The sequence below is a fragment of the Euprymna scolopes genome, chromosome 3, assembly GCF_053919585.1.
Source record: "Euprymna scolopes isolate OS-2025 chromosome 3, ASM5391958v1, whole genome shotgun sequence".
In the NCBI taxonomy this organism is placed as follows: domain Eukaryota; kingdom Metazoa; phylum Mollusca; class Cephalopoda; order Sepiida; family Sepiolidae; genus Euprymna; species Euprymna scolopes.
Window position 1 is genome coordinate 96237900 of NC_136484.1, and position 20000 is coordinate 96257899.

Below are 20000 nucleotides of genomic sequence, written 5' to 3' on the forward strand. Positions count from 1 at the left end.
CTTCAGAGTTCAGATATTTGAACTGACAATTCTGGAACTTAGCCATGAGAGAAAATTCATGATGATCATCATCCAAATAATTATGACGGACTCCAGCACTAGACAAGGATAAAAAAAAAAAAAAGAAAAGATGTCCACCTTTTAAGCACTAGACAAGGATAGAAAAAAAGAAAAGATGTCCACCTTTTAATATGATTTAAAACCTTTAAAGAAACCATTTTACAAGAAGAATAAAGCAAACAGAGAGCTTTTCAAGAGATTTCTCTGCATTGTGATACAGAGAAAAGATTTTTCGGTGAAATGTGCACTGGTTGTCCAACCTGCAAAGGTTGTTTATTCCGAAAGCCGTTTTGAACATGAGGAGGTTGGTGGTGGTGGTGGGGGGGGTTATTCCGTATTTCTCTGTATTGATGTCTATTGACAAGCTGAAGCGTCTATTAATGCTTCATGACCGAGACAATTTTTATTTTTGTTCCTATCTAGAGGAACTCTTTTTGGGAGCTGGAGTTTTCCCACATTAAAACCTGACCTTGTGTCTACTCTGCCCTCATGGGGATGCAAGTAAATAGGAATACATTGACACACTGGTTCTCATTAGATCTCAAAAGCTAAATAACGTCGAACATGATGAGTACTAAATAAGTGTCCAAACTGTAAAAACCTAACGGCTTCATCTCCCCTAGTGACTGAGGAGGAGGGGGTGCTTGTGACTGAGGCGGGGGTACTTGTCAATTTAATATTTGCATGACTCTCCTTCGGATGTAGTCAGTTCAATACACCTAGAGTGAATGCCATGTCCGAATCACAGAGCATAACTACAACAAAAACAGGTGGTGTTCCCCGGATTCAGAGTGACAACATGTTTACCAAAATTTCCAGCACCCTTGAAACTCACTATGCATCCATGAATTAGTCTTTTACCATGTCACTAGTTATGATAAATGGTTTTCTACGGAATTTGAGCAATAATAAACCTCTTCCGTATTTTACTGTGCCCTTCCAAACAAAACCTGGATGGTGTTTTCATTTACTGCTCTTTTTCATTCAGACTCTTCACAAATATATTCTATGGTACCAATCGAATGTGGGGGTTATATTATGGAGGCATAATTTTTTTTAGATTTCAGTATTTTTCTCATCTATCTACCTACCGTCTTGGTATGTTCAATCTATACTTCTAGTATATATTTTTTTTTTTTGAATCCTTGTAGATCATGCTTCATAATTTTTGTACACATTGTTTTGCGTGGTGCAGTGGATGGAGACATTTGATCTATATGGTTTCAGGTGAGTATTGTCTGAAGATAGGAGTTTCAATCTTACTTAAGAAATCCAGGAGATTAGTTGATCAAAACGTGGTGAGACAACAACTATGAAATCCATAATTACAAGACTCAGCATTCCTATCCCATCATGGTTAATCACGTGAAGAAGTTGAGGTGGCTTAAACGTAGTGAAAAAACAACTATGAAGTCACAGATTGCAACTACGACAAAAATGATAAATTTACATAATATTATTAATAAATTACAGATTATAGCTATGACACAAATGCTTACAAATATCAAGTTGCAAATTAGTGGGAGGAACGATAAAATTCTCTCCCTAGGAGAGACGACATGATTCCATTTCCGTTTGATAAAAACCGGTTTTATTTTTTTGTTGCAGACCATCTACCAGTTGGCCAGTTGTGTACAAATCTCAAGAGTGATAGGAGCGAGATCGGAGATGCGCCGGTGTACAACTTATGCTATCTATCAATCCAAGTTATGACAACAGGACCATTGACAAAATGCAAATTAGGATGCTTTACTGCTTGAGTTCACAGCTCAATGTATCAGACGACCCACAGTTATGGTCTTTAGTTTGATTTCAAGCGAGGGCCACATCATGCCACCTCACACTTCAAGGTTAGCTTGAAAGTCAATACCAAAGCGTACCTGGATGTGCTAAAGAGTGTGGTGATTCCCTGGTGCAATCATGTGGCTGTTGTCAGACCCTGGGTGTGGCAGCAGGATATGGTGCCAGCCTACAGATCCAAAATGACCAAGAAAGAGTGCTACGACTTTGTACCCTTCTCTCACTTGTCTATCTCTTGCCCTGTTATCCTCTATCCACTGTGCCACGAGCCTTCGTTTGGTCATACATCGAGAACGTCACCAACATGACCTCTCACAACACAAAATCCAGCCTGATCATCACTATCTGCTGAGTATTTACCCAGCTCCTGCTGGCATTTGTGGAAAAGGCATGCTCCCAGTTCTGGACCGGTATTGAGGCGGTGATTGAGTCTGAAGGCAGCTATATTGAATAGATGTCAACTCTAATACATAATCTGAACTGATTTATTCAATAAAAGTTTTCAAATGAAGTTGTAGTGTAGTTGTCTTTAGGTCGACAATTTTATCGTTCTACTTTTTAAGTAACAGTCCACCAAAGAACACATACACAAATTATGAAGCCTGGTCTCAAAGGATTCCAAAAACATAAAAATAAAAATATAATATTAACAATCGAAGACCAGATAAAAACACAAAATTAGATTTTTAAGGATACAAAATCCAACTTTGATCCCCCTCCGAGGGCTGTGATGCAGTGGATAGAGGATAACAGTCTACAGTGTTTACAAAGTTATTTTATTTGAATTTATCTGTAGTCGATCACTTGGCTATATGGGTTGGTTCGTATTTGCACACTCTTTCTCTCATAAATGTTAAATAATTAATGTACATTTGCTAGTAATTTGCTGTTAATCCACGGTTGAATATTAAGGGTCAAGAACAAATCTGGTGATTTGGATTCATGAACCAATGTTGATAAGCGTCAACCGGAGTAATGGCGTCAGTAAGTCATAAATAGTTAGAAATAGGAATAGAACAAGAATTCTTAATGTTTTACAATGCAAAACCCTTTTTAAATATGAGTATATTTAAGAGACGAAACCATCACACAGACCCAAAAGATTCATTATAATGAGATGAAAATCTTTAAAATTACATGAATTTCAAGAAAAGGTTCGAGATATCATTTTTTTAATCTTCTTTCTTAGTAATCTATGTATCTATAAAAGTGAAAGTGTCTGTCTGTGTGTGTGTGTTGATTTCCTTACACAATAACTCTCTCAATTTTCAGTCTAAAGACTCAAAATTTGATATACTGGGTACTGAGATTTGGAAAAATCTACGTGATCGGATTTCGGCCAGAAATTTAGCTTTTAAGGGGTCAAAGTTCAACGATTTGACCTTTGAAAACTCTACCAAACTCTTCCGCCAATTTTGGGTCTAAACGCTTGAAATTTTCGATATAGGTTCCTTGGATATGAATCTAACTTAATAACTTGATGTGAGCCCCCCCAAAAAATGTTAAGGCGTCATAACAGAGGTCAAATTAAAAAAATTTGACCTCTGTGGTCTCTACTAAATTACTCAGACAATTTCTCGTCTAAACATTTGATATTTTACTTTAAAGGGTATTCAGAGATAGAGCAAGCTTTTTAATCAGTTTGGGTAAAAAATTTGAGCTACCAATATATAAATGTATGTATGTATGTCTGTTTGCATGTCTGCCTAAAACTTTCGACAGAGGAGACGGATTTTCACAAGATCTGTATTGTTTTGAAGCATGACCTTCAGACGAAAAATACCGAATAATGGGCTAAAAACATGAATTTCTCCACCTTCAACTGGGCACTTTTCTTAAGGGGGGGGGTCACTTTTTTTTCGCCGATATTGTCAAAAGTCATCCCCTCTTTTCGATTGTCTAGCCTTAATTGAAACCAACGCCACTTCTGGTTTAGCGGTGGTTGGAACAACAAAGACATCACATTTTTTTCCCCCCCATTCTTTTCCTCCTTTGCCGTACAGGTTCGAGCCTGCCTTGCTACTACATTTTTTTTTTTTTTTTTTTGTCTCAACATACACCTCCAAACACGCCGGGCTGAAATGCTAGTATCTAATATAAACTTACCTATAATTGTTCATGACTTTTCCATTTTGCATGGGTACATTATAATCCACCCTGTTTGTAAAACAAAAAGAAAATGCGTATAATTTAATAAAGAAAATGAAAGTACAAGTTATTGCCAATTTTTAAATGAAACAACTTCAAAATGCATCATCATCTTCATAAGATTCGCTCTAATGCCTGTTTTTGGATTCTGAGTGACAAGTCCACTCAAATTTCCGTACTGCATCCTCCACTAGACGGCTTCAAGAAAATGATTTTCAAACTAACCTATCACTGGCCTAGTCTTTATTTATTCCTCTTTTCGTCAGGCTCATTTTTACCATTTCTCCCAGTACACAATTTTTCTTTACCTTTCATTGTGAAATAAATCTGCTACCTTAACTGTTATACATCTACTAATCCCCAAAACTCTCCTCCATTGTTTTAATGTGGCTATACCATCGACGACTCCTTTTCTGCACACATTTCCCTATACTGTCCAGATGTAATCTTTCTCCAAGTTCATCAGAACTAAGCCTGTCATTAAGACTCACATTACACATCATATCATTCTCATATCATTCCTCTCGTTGTAATGCATACCCTCCACTATAACTGGCCAGTCCACAAAAGTTATATCAAGTCAATCGTAAACCTGATTAAGTTTTACATAGAGTAAAAAAAACAAAAACGAAAACAACTTTAATGTACAGTGCATTTGAGTCAAGAAGCCAATACCTTCAGATAGCCTGGTCTGGTGTCAGTGTTAATTTGGCATAGACTTGTTCGATTTTGTGTTTACATTGAAAAATATTGAATATATAACTAATTTGATTTTGGAAGTGAAAAAGAAGGTTGTATCATAACGAATATAAAACTAATTTGATTTTGGAAGTGAAAAAGAAGGTTGTATCATAACGAAGCAAAGAAAAAAAGGTAGCTGTTTGAATTGCATCTCTATAATATAAACTTGATATTTTCTTTGTGTGAAACTATTTGGGCTTCAAATAAGTACTCTTTTGAATTAGGCATCATTAGAATGGGCATCGTTTTCGGATAGTGAAGTGTTGGGATTAATCAAGGAAATCTCTGAGGGTACAGATGGTTCCTGCATACAAATACTTGATAGACACTCCCCTTGGTTGAACAGTGATAACACTGCTAGTTGGTAAAGGTAGAAGTTCCATGTACTTACTCCATCCACTCCTAACATAGTGTGTTCGTTTTTGAATGATGTTTCGTTCATTCTGGAATGTCCGGATATGTAGATCGCAACCACTGAGACTTTGAGGGATGGGAAGAGGGAGAAATCATTATTTGTGTAGGAGTAAAGCGTTAAGAGTAGGCGATGTGTATGAAATCACTAGTCAGTTAATGACGGAGTAGACCCAGGAAAGTAGAAAAAGTATAAATGCATGCGGTGTAGAATGGGATCGTAAGACGTCTTATAGAATAGGGGAGCAAAATTTGAGCTACTTCATGTAGGTTATGACGATGGTGAAGATGGTGCTCCTAGGAATAAATGTAATGTTTTAATATTACAGAATAATGTGTCTGTAATGGAGTTTTATAGTTATATAAGGTAATGGCTAATAGCGTAAGCATAATAAATTTTTATGTGCCATCTGTTGGTGTAAACCTACGGTATTTTTGGTCCAGAGGGGGAAAAACTGCGCCTCTTTTATTATATACAAAATTACAAGATTTGAACTCGTCTGACGAACAAAGTCATAAAAATAGTTACTAAAGCAAGTGTAGCATTACTGATAGGAGTTACACAATGCCATTCAAAGACAAGTTTAATTAAGGTATTAGGTTATGGTTAACACTTTAAATCAAGATTTGTTTGACTCGTGAAAGTGAGCAATCAAGTGATATTTTCAGCTAAAAATAATGATGTCACTGCCAATCTACTAAAATCTGTACCTTCGACTTTCCTATCCTCTAATTTAACCTTGCATCTTTTCAGACAAAATTGTACCGGGTAGGTCAGGATCGTGGGTTAATATTTACCTTCCTTCCACTGTGGGAAAATATGACACAAGGTCGGAAGATGGATATCTGAAAATCCAGCATCAAAGAGGAAGCATATTCTGGCCAACAAAAAATACCCGAGCACACCCATCGGCATTCCTCAACAGTGAAGCCTCAGGTATTCAACAATAAACTCCTCGAGTAAAAAGGTTATACCATCTGTTTGCATACACAGCATGTGACAAATGGCCAAAGTAAAGTGAGTGTTCTATCCACGGTTGAATATCAGGGGCCAAGAACAAAATAGTCAAACACATCTAACTATTAGAAGTTCAGGTGTATGTAAGAGATTGATCCTTGATTCTAACCTTTCCACTTCGATGAGATAAAGCCTCTAAAGGTAGCCCTTTTGAAATAGTGATGACCAAGTTGAAAAGAACTTTCCCAGTTTTGGCAGTTTGTAGATATCAACACAGAATAAGCTTTTGAGTAAAGGTTTGTTTGATAGACTTTTGAAAGATAATAGCTTTACTGCATACAATGAACGAGAAAGAAGAGAGAAATAAAAAGGAGAGAGAAAGTGAGAGTAGAAAAGACAGAAAAGGAAGAAAGAGAAATGACGAAGAAGGAACAAGAAATATAAAAGGAACCGAGAAAGAAAGAAAAGCGAGAGAAAAATGCAAAAAATAGATAGAAATATTAGGAAAGAAAGTAGAGATAAAAATATCAGAAAATAAAGTGATACGAGGAAATATTTTCTCACAAGATCTTAACTCGTCTGACTACAACAAGTAACAGTGGTTTTGTTGAGAAAAGTTGAATTAAGGATTATTCCTTATGTTTTCTATTTCCTTACGTTTTCCTATGCAAAAATAATAAATCTTATTGTTAATTCAGGGATTTTCATCTCATTTTTGATAATGGTAGTAACAATATTTTCATATTTGGATTCTTCGGGCGACTATTCTCGTCTTGAGTGTTGTTTTCACAACGTTTCGGTCGATGTAACTTCCGACCTTATTCAGGTGTATCTTATTGAAATGTCCGGAATGTTTCCGTCAAACTTGGGAATCTGGACGGAATTTCAAACGGGACCCTTTTATTTAGTTCACAGGAGTAGCGTGCTCTCGTTCTGTCAACCATAACTTGTTAGGAGTCATAAGTAATTCACAAGTATTTTTCGGTCGCTCACATTGAGAATTGAACCTTCAAGAGAATATCCCTTTTACTATTGATTTTTTCAAGTACTCTAACCATTGCGCCATGGGTCCTTGCAGATACACCTGAAGAAGGTCGGAGGTTACATCGATCGAAGTGTTGTGAAAATGACACTCAAGATGAGAACAGTAGTCTGAAGAATCCACATAATATGACTAACCACTTCTCATCTAAAAAATTCAGAAACGTAATTACAATATTTTCTTTTCATTTTTTTTTTTTCTCAGGAGATATTAAACAAATTACTCCAGACAGCGTCTTGAAATTTTAATGTAGTTTTCGTGACTTGAACTTTTTTAAAATCCACATCTGTCATCATTATCAAGCATTTAAAAAATATATTTTTTAATTTTTATTAAGGTGCTTTTTCCTTTTCAATTTTTATTTTAAAATATGCTCGAATTGGTTTTCCTTTTTATCTTTGATGCAATTTTCTTTTCTATAATCCGTGTCTGCTCTCGGAAAAAAAATTTACTTAAAAAATCATTAGCATATATATATATCTCCATTTTCATATAGTTAGGTACGCTTATATATTTTTATGTATAGGCTTCTTTGGAAACTAATTACCTGAGCAGTATGAATTTTGAAACCCAGCTGCTAAGCATCTATTTTAAGACCAGTTATGTAAAGCTGTTGTCAAATTTTAACTGGTGAATCTCTGTTCCACTTGAAGGTTCTTAATAATTTACCTGTAATTTGATTGGCCCCCACCCTTTCTTCTCTGTAACCTCACACTAGCGTGATGTTAGTCAGTCTTTTTTTATAAATACTATAATAGCATGTGTATAGCAGAACTGTTTGATGTATTGACTGCTTCCTTTGTTTGACTAGCGATCTTCATCAATTCGCTGTTTTGATACCTCAATGTAATACAGTTTTCTATTCCAGTAGCTTCTTTCCAGAACGTGCAAGGTTATGAACTCTATTAATGCGGCTCGTTTTTCTCTTACCTACAGTCTTGGTCTTTTCAAGACAAAGGTCAATAGGTATTTCCTATCAATGCAATGATCATTGTTCGCTCTTGTTATCTCCTTGTGTCAAGTAGCTTCATTTCTTGTCTGGGGCGATTTTCATAAAATAAATAAATAAAAAATGTGGGTCACTTATAATCTATATATTAATACGATAGTGTGTGTTATTTTCTGTGTCATGCTTACATCCGGGTCGTTTAATTGTTATGTACTTCCATTTCTTATTATAAATAATTTTATCAAGAAGTTTTGGTTTCGATTATAACTTCGATTATAACAGTAATCTATTTTTTTTTTTTTTAATAAATAATTTTATCAAGAATTCTTCATAAGTTTTGGTTTCGGTTATGGCTGGAGAAACTCAAGTTATTGTCGAGCAAGTAACTGCTTGACAAACAAATTATTACTTGCAGATTACTATTGAGTAATGAAAAAAACAAATTTTTTAATTTCCTCGCCAAATATTTGATGTATTCCTTTGGAATAGTGATAATGATGTTCTGTTTCATTTCAGATATTATTTTTTATAATTGGAAAGGGTTTTCCAACCGGGCGACTATTCATACTACCATAAACATAACATTTAATAACTATCCACTACTCTTTATTTCTAACAGCATCAGGCTGACTACTTGCTAGAATTGTTGATGCTACCCTTTACAATCTCACTTTCATCGGTTTATATTTTCTTATCGCTTGCACATTGCTTTTTACAGAGAGAGAGAGAGAGAGAGAGAGAGAGAGAGAGAGAGAGAGAGAGAGATAGAGAGAGAGAGAGGGTGAGCGAGAAAAAGTAATGAAGCCATAGGTATAGCATAAAATAAACAACAAATTTAAAATTTCTTCACCAAATACTTAATGAATTCCTTTGGAATAGTGATAATAATAATAATGATCATGTTATTCTGATTTATTGGAGATATTTTTTTTTTAATATTTTTTATATAATATTGATTTAAAAAGAAAAATATACTTTATAGATTTGTTTCTTACGGTTTTCCACTGTAACTATTTATACTAAGCTTTCTGTCAAAATATGCTGAGCAACTATTAATACCGATTTTTCACAATAGCTGCCGGCTGCAACGGCGCATACTAACTGATCGCTTGTTAGAACTATTGATGCTATCTTTTCGTTTTAATCAAAGTTGCTTGTGTTACTCGGCTGTTTGAAAATAACTATTCTGTACTTCTATCTAACAATTTAATGAACAAACAGATATCGTCAAACTTAAATTTAACTTAGTAGAACAATTTGATCCTTAAAAAGGGACTCTTTACGTTCAACACCGGTATCGATTAATTCAACCAGAAGTTTGTTTACGTTTTGAAATGAGCAATAGGTAGCATTTAATCGCAGTATTATTTCAAATGTAAGGATGTGATTATAATTTAAGTAAAATTTTTGGTACCGTGCTGAAATATAAATTTTAGCATTTTTAAAGCCATTCTTAACATGGGGAGGAGAGGGTGTTTTGTATCTATTCTGTGCTTCCACCTTACAATTGCATAAAAAATTACAATTGAATAAAAAACAGATATCATGAAAACTTGAATTGCACATGAAAACACTATTTACAAATAGCATGGCATCAAATATGCATACGCACATTTTAGGACCATTTTCGAAGGAGATATTGCTTTTAAAAGAGACTGCCCCCCCCCCAATATTTTTGAAATATTTTTTAGTTAATTACTGTTGCTTTAAAAAAGGTAAAATCGATTTTTTTAAGTGTTTGTTTTCTACCTAGCTGGCTAAGTTGTTAGTGGTTTAACTTATTTTAAAGCGTTTATTCAGTTCAAAAACTAAATTACAGACCACATTATATTTTTTTAATATTTATACTTATTTTCTGTTGTTTTAAAAGAGGTAAAATCGTTTTTTTTTTACCTAGCTTGCTAATTTGTTAGTGATTGAACTTATTTTAAAGTGTTTATTCAGAAAAACAAGCCAACAAAGATTTCACCTCCACTAAACGAGGACAGAAAATATTTAGTATCTCGGAACAGATACTAAACTTTGCTGCTAATAATAATAATAATAATAAATAAATTTACCTTCAAATGAAACTAAATTTTACTCACTGGCCATATTAAATTTGAATAGTTAAACTTAATAAAGATTATACTTAGGATTTATTATAAATTGGATGCAGTGTTAAATTTAGGGAAACTCGTCTATTTTTGATAGATAGGAAAACTCTTCGTTATTGAATACATATTGATAGGAAACACATTTTAGGACCGTTTTTGAAAGGGGTATTGTTTTTAAAAGAGACTACACCCCCATAATATATATATTTTTTTTAATATATTTACTTGTTTACTGTTATTTTAAAATATATAAAATCGATTTTCTAAATGTTCATTTTCTACCTAGCTTTATAAGTTTTTAATGGTTCAACTTATTTTAAAACGTTTATTTAGTTATAAAAAAGTAATGTGGAGTGTTACTTTAGAACAAAAACATGTTCGACATGAGAGTATCACGTCTCGGGAATTTCGATAATCGCTCAAAAATAAAAATTTAAAGAAAAATACGGAAGTAGATATAGTTTTATATATAGCCTCACTTCCAAAAGAAAATAAACTTGTATATATTTTTTAAAGTAATGTCCAAGATCAGTGTTCGGCAAAAATCAAACTATCGGAAGTGGATATGGTTGATTACGTAACGTAAATGAACAGAATGGAGTCACGACACGAAAAATAAAACAATATATTTATTTAAAAAATTACTTTATTTTTTTAACACATCTTGTGTTATTACAAAACAAAAAAAAGAAAACTTCTTGTATTATGAATAATAAAACAAATATTACATTATGTGATGATACTTTTCTTGTTTATATGAGTATGTTTTATTAATTAATAAATATTATTTTATTATTTTCGTTTTTATAAATGTTGTTGATAAATATAATTTTAAAAAGTTAGGTATTTTCTTGAAAAAATATTTCTGCCTCAACAGAAAAATATTCAACAAGATTTTTACCCGGAAAATTATTTTACCGAAAATTATTAATATTACACTATAAAAAGGAAGATACTAGAAATAAAAAAAACAAACTATTTTATTTACACACAATCAGATGTGCCTTATGCACTAAAAAAATGTAATTGGCATTTTGTTGCACTTTTTAAGATTTTAACTATTTATAAATTTTCTCATTATAAAAAACGATTATTATATTGATTATAATTTTTGGACGGAAGAAATAAAATTAATTGCGTATAAAACATTTGAAGAAAAATTTTAAATCGTGAGAAAAATCTAAAATCATTAAATTATCAATAAATTTTGTTGTCATAAAAATATGATTATTAGATAAATTTTTATTTGCAAAAGAAAAAACAACATTGCTAAAAAACATATCAGCGAATTATCAATTATTGTTTTATATTAATAATTATAATGAGAAAAATTATCAATTATTGTTATTATTATGAGAATTATCAATTATTGTTTTATATTAATAATTATAATGAGAAAAATGTTTTATTTCATTAAAATTAAATAGTATACATAAATCATGTCGAATGTACAGGAATAATTTTTTATGACAAAATTTATTGATAATTGGCTGATTTTGGATTTTATGCTTGTGTTTTCTTTTGCCAATTAAAATGAATTTAGTCATCCTTTTTTATATTGACAAAATTTATTTATAATTTATTGATTTAAAAATTTTCAATCCATATTTTTTTCTTTAAAAATCCAATAAATTCCGGATCAATTTACTAAATAATAATTTTTATAAAATATATTTACATAATTTGACAAAATTTGATATAATTGAATAATTTTATATTTTTCTTCTAATGCTTTGAATGCAATTAATTTTATTTCTTCTGTCAAAAAATTATAATCAATATAATAGCAAGCAAAGTCCCCCTATGGTTGTTGCGGGCCTGTCAGACAAAAAGCGATTTATTGAAACTAAAGAATATAAAATAAAAATAGTTATTTAAACTTTTATTATAAAAATATATTTATGAAACAAGGTTTTTACTGCTTAGTTTGACAGGCCCGCAGTAAGCACCGGGGGACTAGCATGAAGAAAACCACTGCATATCTTAATTCTTTTTAGATGTATAACTGTCAAGTTTGAAACTGGTTGAAAACATTGTGACTATTCAATGTGAAGCTGCTTATAAGCTTCCCGTAGTGACTTAGACTTTTTTTTTTCCATTTTTGCGAAAAGGAAAACTCTTCCGTACAAGAAAGCAGATAAACATTAACAAAGTTATTAAATGGAGTCTGCGAGTGGAGGATGGTAGCAGATCTATCAGTATCCTTCAAGCCAACTAATCTCTTGACATTGTGGTGTTGTCCGACTCTAGCAAATGTAATTTTCTATTCGATTTAACTGTCCCCTGGGATGAAATCATGAAGGAAGCACATGCACAATGACGAATTGATATGATTGCATGGAGAAGAATTGGATATGCCAGACATACTGCCAACTGAAGCCAGGTACTGTGCTTTCATTGGAAGTTAACCACTTCCTTTTTACCTGTAGTAGGCATGATGGGTCAGTCTTTAAGTGCTAGCATAAAACCTCAAATTTCTGCTTGATTTGATTAAATAAAAATTAATGAAGTGAATAAAATACAGTGAAACCCGGGTATAAGAGACTTCGTGTCTTGCCCTACAATTTTCTTATATCCGGGTTACACTATACATTGACACAGACTCTAATTAGAAACCAGAGAAAGTCTCTCTTCTATTCGGTATTTAAATACTATGGTCTCTTATATCCGGGTTACAATGTATGAAATGTCGTGAGTGCTCTCAAATAAAGAGGACAACATCAAAACTTGATGATCACCATAAAATGCTTCAATCAACAAAAATGTTTTTTCTAGTATTGAAATTAAAGTTTTCCTTTTTAACTGCCGAATACCGTTAAATGTTCATACAAAAAAGTTTTTCTTAAACTTGCAACGCTCTCAGCACGCACTCACACAAAACAACGACAATCCTTTTTCTACTCCTGTTTTGACGATCGTTAGAAACTCCGAATTAGAATACTAATAAACCGTATGTATCTTTATTCCAGTTTTGATCAAAATCATTATATGAAAACAATGTCTAATTATTAAGGCTTAAAAATTTCATTAAGAATTTTGCTGAATTGGTCTATGTATCGAATTCAATATTAAATTGGTCTATGTATCTAATTCAATATTAAATTGGTCTATGTACCTAATTCAATATTAAATTGGTCTATGTACCTAATTCAATACTAAATTGGTCTATGTATCGAATTCAATACTAAATTGGTCTATGTATCGAATTCAATACTAAATTGGTCTATGTATCGAATTCAATACTAAATTGGTCTATGTATCGAATTCAATACTAAATTGGTCTATGTATCGAATTCAATACTAAATTGGTCTATGTATCGAATTCAATACTAAATTGGTCTATGTATCGAATTCAATACTAAATTGGTCTATGTATCGAATTCAATACTAAATTGGTCTATGTATCGAATTCAATACTAAATTGGTCTATGTATCGAATTCAATATTAAATTGGGCTATGTATCGAATTCAATATTAAATTGGTCTATAGATCGAATTCAATATAAATCCGGAATATTTGGATTTTCAAATGGGGGTATGTGCCTTTATTATTTCCCATGAGAAAACTTTTAAAATACACATAAGAAACTGAAATTTGATGAATATTCATGAATTGATGTCCAACAGCTATGTTAAAATAAAACAAAAAAAAAATAAATAAATATAAAATAAACAAAAGAAAAACAAAAATCTAAATTGTCACAAAAACTTATAACTTTTTACACCCTTTGCATAAAACCAAATTAAAGTACACCTGTGTTCCATGGCGTGATAAAAGCAAAAATAAAAGGTAATTGCAACTTCTCTGCCAATCTTCATGACCATATGCATTTTCTTTTCTTTTAATGAATTGGTAGGTGTTATTTTTGCTAAGGAGTTAAGAGTAGAATAGATTCATTGATCATTAATCAATGAATCTATTCTGCCTTTAACTCCTTAATAAAAAGTAAGTAAAAATTATTATACTGAGTAAGTATAATAATTAAATGAATGATTTTGCGCTACGAAACCGGTGCTTTCAAGAATTGTGCATGTCCACGTACTTAAAGGAATAAATTGTAAGATGGTAAACATCTTGAAATTTGGAATATAGATTTTGTCATTTATTTGTTATATTGGACTTCATAAATTAAAGTATTGTAACAAATAAAAAGTGAAAATAATTGAAAGAAAAAACATTTCAATATATATATATATATATATATATAAGCAGCACTACGATATAAGAACGTTGAAATGTGAAAATAGAAGCTTTTTTTCTCTTTTCCTTAAAGTAACATTTGACTCACACCATTCAACATTCTGTGCCCTTAAGTCGTATTAACCGATACATTAGTCATATGAACCAATATAGATATCTAACAAGCTGAATATTTGATAAATTTAATTCAAGAAGCGACTATCTTAAGATATCATAATTTGCTGACTCTAAAGCCTTTAATTTGAATAGAAAATCGCATAACATTAATTTTAAGGTGATACTTACTCTACTCTTATACTTATGTAATAAATAACTTGCCACATATTTAGCCAAAAAACACGATTATAGTTCATCCTTGCATGACGCTCATTTAAAAATGACACTGCAATTATTGTTATTTACGTTTTCATTAGTGCCGGTGTATTTTATCGAAAACAACTTTTTTGAGTATGAGATTAAAATAAATATTAAGTCGTATTAACCGATACATTAGTCATATGGACCAACATAGATATCTAACAATCTGAATATTTGGCTTTTCGCGTTACTATTCGATAGCTTTGATAACAAAATCCACTTAGGTAAATCTTTTCGGTTTAGTGCTTTCTGCCACATAATTGTCTACATCGTTAGAAAATAACATTTTGATATTACGTTCTTTCTTTAGTTTCACTAATTTCGTCATACTCGAATTCTGCTCTCTACACATTTTCAAAGGCGGTATTTTCACTCCTTCTCTCGAATATACTGTGAATCTACTCATGGTCACCGCAGAAAAAAAAATCATATGGTTAATTTTCGCTTTGCACCAATCTTACACCCGACTGCTGATTCAAATCATTAAATTCATTTGCTGTAGAAAAAAAATGGTGTTTGTTTTAGATCGGCAGCTTAAAATACTGTGTGCATGAGTAAAATTGGCGATTTTCTGCTTTCTAAACGGCTTTCCAAATTTTATACAATTATATATTTAAACTAGCAGGTCGCCAGCGTTGCTCGGTCGTAAGATACGCTTAAATATATTTTAATTCATGCAGGTTACGTGCACATGAGAGAAAAAAAAAAGAGGGGGAGGCATATAGAAATTGAGAATCAGTTTTCGATAATTACTTTAATCAGGTCAATGAAACCATAACAGATTTGCTTTATATACTTAAATTCAAATGAGATGAACGTCAATTTCATAACACATTAGTAACATTGCTGCTTGTAATATCTTAATATAAAAAAAAGAAGATACATGATTTTGTTTTTATTGAATCTAAAATCAATTTGCCCAAATGATAAAAGAAAATATAATTAAAAAAAGAAAAAGAATTACAAGTATTCCTCATCAAATTAAATTTATTGATTTTGATTCATCTAAAGCAGGGGTCTTTAAACTACAGCGCGCGGACCAGATCTGGCTCATGGAGCTCTTTACTGAATAAGGCAAAATATTGAGTAAAAAATTTTTTTAATGAAAACGTGTGAAACTAGTGTGGCTATTTTTCTTTTTGTTCAGACAATTATTAAACAAATGAGGTTTTGGAGAACCAGTTTCACTAAAATAAATAAATAAGCAAAACAATAAAAAACATGTCCAGGTCAATTTTTTTTCTTGCCTGCGTAGCTCTAAAAAAAATAAATAAAATAAATAAAATAAATAAGAAAAATAAAAAATGAGCAATATGACCCCCCCCCCCCGTTCGAAAACTTTGGAGACTACTGATCTAAATATATATACTTAACACTTAATTTCCATGGAAGTATTTATTAAATTCGAATAACTGGTATGAAACTGAATTGTTGATCTTTCCAGTGGTCTCCTAGTTTGGGGTGCCCCATGAAAACATACAACTATATCGAGATCAATTTTACTTTTTTTTTTTAATTTTCTTCCTTTGAAGATTGTAACGCTGGGTATGGGGCAACCAAACCAGCTGCCAACATTGCCCTGCTTTTTATTGAAGCTAAACGAGGGCTCTTTTTAGTATCCTCGTTGTTCCCTTAAGTGCAATTGTTTGGATCTCCTTTGCACTTGGTACACCACGAATATTAATTAGGTAGGACTTCAGGTTCTTATTCATAAGCCTTGTAGCACCTATAATAGCTGGTATGATTTATATCTCTTTAAGATTCCAGTTTCTTTCCATGAGACTTTGATATTTGGTCTGTTTCTCTCTTTCAGCTCTGTTCAGACCGCCATCATTAGGAACACTCACTTCAATCAAGGTTGCAACTCTCTCTCTGACTTATTCCATATAACTATGTCAGGTTTCACAGCAGCATTTTGAAGGTAGGTGGCTGTAGGTATTACATGGTCGTAATGTATGGTATATAAGTAATTTCCAACTGTTCTTTCAGATTGATGTTCCCAGGAATTGCTGCTACATTTTATGTTTAATTTTTTTACAGATGGTCCAGTGGATGTACTTACATACTCCATCATGTCTCGTTGTGTAGTAGGCACCCCCTAAAAGAACCTTGCAACTTGATACTAGATGACTCACACTTTTCAATTTCGTGTGTCAGAATCTACATTTTTTTTTACTAGAGTAGGAGCATCGATAAAATGAGAAATTTAAAAATCTAATAATAAACCAGACATTTTTTTTTTAATCCTGCAGCGTGTTATCAAGTTTCTCATTAGATCCATGTTTCTATTGTAGTAAATTTGATCTTAATATTTGTATACGCATACCAGCATCTCACTACGACTCTCGAACATGAAAAACAGTTTCTTCAACAAGAAATCGGTGATTAAACAAATGTTGCACAATAGAAAGGAAAGAAAAAAAAAACACACTTGCAAATTCAGAAGCTATGCATTGAAAATATTTAGGTGGGATTTGATATGGGTTATTCAACAATGAGAGAAAAATTGTCTATATTACTCTGAGTAAGGCTAGTGGAGCCTAGAATTTTGATTAAAAAGAACAATAAATAACTCATTCGAAAAAAAAAAACAAAAAAAAAAACTGCATCCTGTTATTTAGTTTCTTAACGGATTTTCAAACTTGAAACAATTATATATATTTAACTAGCAGGCCGCTCGGCGTTGCCCGGTCGTGAAATATTATAGTTTAATTAATTCAGAATCTTTATTTATTAGTGACAGAAATACCGTAGGTATTAAACGTTATGTTAAATGACAAAATAATGAAGTGGAAAAAAAAAAAAAAGGAAAAAACTGAAACATATGCATGCGAGTATTACTTCTTGTAAATAAAAAATACTCGAGCTGAGATCAAAACCAAACCTAAAGACAATGAGTCAAGTATGATAACCATTAGGCCAGATTGACACGATATTTAAAAATTGTTTTAAACCAACTTATTCTAACCATAAGTAATCTGTCATGTGAACAATTCACGCATGCGCATTCGTGAAACAGTTAGCAAACAGATAAAAAATCCGATGACACCCAGGTACCAATTTTTTCCATTTTGATCGCTTAGCAACCTTTTTGATCAAAAAGTTTTCCACCTGTCTACTCCAATACTATATACCAACTTTCAAGTTTGTAGATCAAAAATTCGTTGAGTATATAGGTTGAGAAGTGTCCTTACACACATTCTCACATTTATAGATATACAGATTACTTTCCCGACAGTTTAAAACTTTGATGTATTATTTTCCATTAACTTTCTCAATATATTTCTATAAACATGATCAGTTATATTTTTCTTCCAAATTTTCTAAAGACAAATATTTTATTTTATTTTCAGATTTCATGCAAATATTGTCAAATGTTTGTCCTTTTGTCTTTGATGATATATTTCTTACTTAGTTTTCTTAAGTTTAAAAAAAATGATTTACAAAGAAAACCCATTGCATATTTAATAAACTGTCACAAGAAAGCCATTTTTACTTATTACAATTCTGTAAGATAAAATACAAAAAGGAATAAACATCCATTTCTTATTCTTAATAATGGAGGACAATGTTACCACACTGTTTCCTTATGGTTTGAAATATTGAAACCTTTTTGCACTTCAGAAATTTGAAAAAAAAAAAAAAGAAAAAAAAAGAGAAACACTTGAAAATTCAAAAACTATGCACTAAAAGTTTTAAGGTGAGAAGTGATAATATGGATTATTCGAACTAATATTTCCAATTAGGTTTTTGAATTTTTAAGATGAGGATTGACAATTTTTATTAGTTGGATTCTTCAAAGTACTGTTCTTATCTTGAGTGTTATTTTCACAACGTTTTAGCCGATGTAACCTCCGACCTTCTTCCGGTGTGTCAAACTCGGAAATCTGCACGGAATTTTGAATGGAAGCCTTTATTTACTTCATGGCGGTAGCATGCTCTCATTTCGTCAGCCACGACAAAGTAGAAGTTCCAAGTTATTAGCAATTGTATTTAGAGTATCGCCTGCACTAAGGATTGAACCTTTAACCTCAAGAAGAGTGTAACTTACAACTGAATTTTACGAAATACTTTAGCCATTACGCCAATGGTCTGCGAGACGAGAACAATAAGTCTGAATAATTCAAATAATATTATCATTCCTCATCTCCAAAATTCCAAAACATATTAGTCTCATCTCGATTAGTTTTATTCACAACGTTCGCGCTTATGTTACTCCTTACTTTTTTCAGGTGAATTTTTTTCAAACTCAATCTTTTAATAACTAAGAATAACGTGTAATAATATTTCTACCTTGTCATGGCTGATGGAACGAGAACAATCTACCCTCATGGATTAAATCAAGTGTTCAATTCGAAATTGCAAACAAATCTCCGAGTTTGATGAAGATTCCTAAATTTTACTAGAAGGTTTCTAAGTTCAAAAAACATTTACATAAAGGTCGGAGGTTATAGCTGAAACATTGTGAATTTCATAACCAGGCCTGTGACAACAGCATATTCTTTTCATTGTCTTGACTCTTGAGTATATATCCGTTAATATCTTATGTTTTTATTTAGACGGATGTGGTTCTCGGTTGATTGATTGTGTCTTACTGTATCGGATATATACCCGAGAGTCAAAAGAATGAAAAGAATATTCTGTTGTCACAGCCCTATTCATAACTAAGTTGAGAATAGTAGTGTTTTTTTTTTTTTTTTTTTTTTTTTTACACTTTTTCACCCCAAATAAGGTATGAGAGTACTATTTAGGATCGTGTTTAACAAAGGATTGCGGGAAGTTGAGCAGCGAGATATCTGTTCACATTGTATTTAAACATCTGCAAGTAATAAAGAAATAAAGACACAATCAGAGAAGCAGGAAACAGGGAAGGAATTTCAAAGTCTAGCAGTCAGAGGAAATCTAGGCACCTCAGCAGTGAAAGAGGTGGGATTTTACTGCTTGTAGTATCTTAACGAGTTTTAGGGGAATTTTAAGGAGTATCTATGTCGGGAGGGAACAAGCGCTATGAGTTTATCAGAGCAAATTCTATTCAAGTACTTGTAAAAAAAAAAGGCACAAAGATGTAGCATTGTGGCGATGGGACAGAAGTTGGAGCTTAGTCGATAGCGTGGGACCTATTAGATTTGAGATTTTTTTTGGACTAAGAGTGAGAAACTAGTAGTTAATTTACCAGCCCAGATATGACAACAATACTCTATGAATAGGAGAATTGTCGCTTTGTAGAGAGATAGGAT

At 32.1% G+C, this 20000-nt stretch overlaps 1 protein-coding gene across 1 annotated transcript in view; it reads right to left on the reverse strand.

Moving 5' to 3' along the window:
• LOC145257765 (phosphoglycerate kinase 2-like) overlaps positions 1 to 20000 on the reverse strand; it is a 600882-nt gene that overhangs the window by 288449 nt on the left and 292433 nt on the right. Inside the window, exon 2 of the mRNA XM_080115684.1 lies at positions 3967 to 4017. Coding sequence (XP_079971810.1) covers positions 3967 to 4017 — 51 coding nt within the window. The remainder of the gene's footprint in view (positions 1 to 3966; positions 4018 to 20000) is intronic.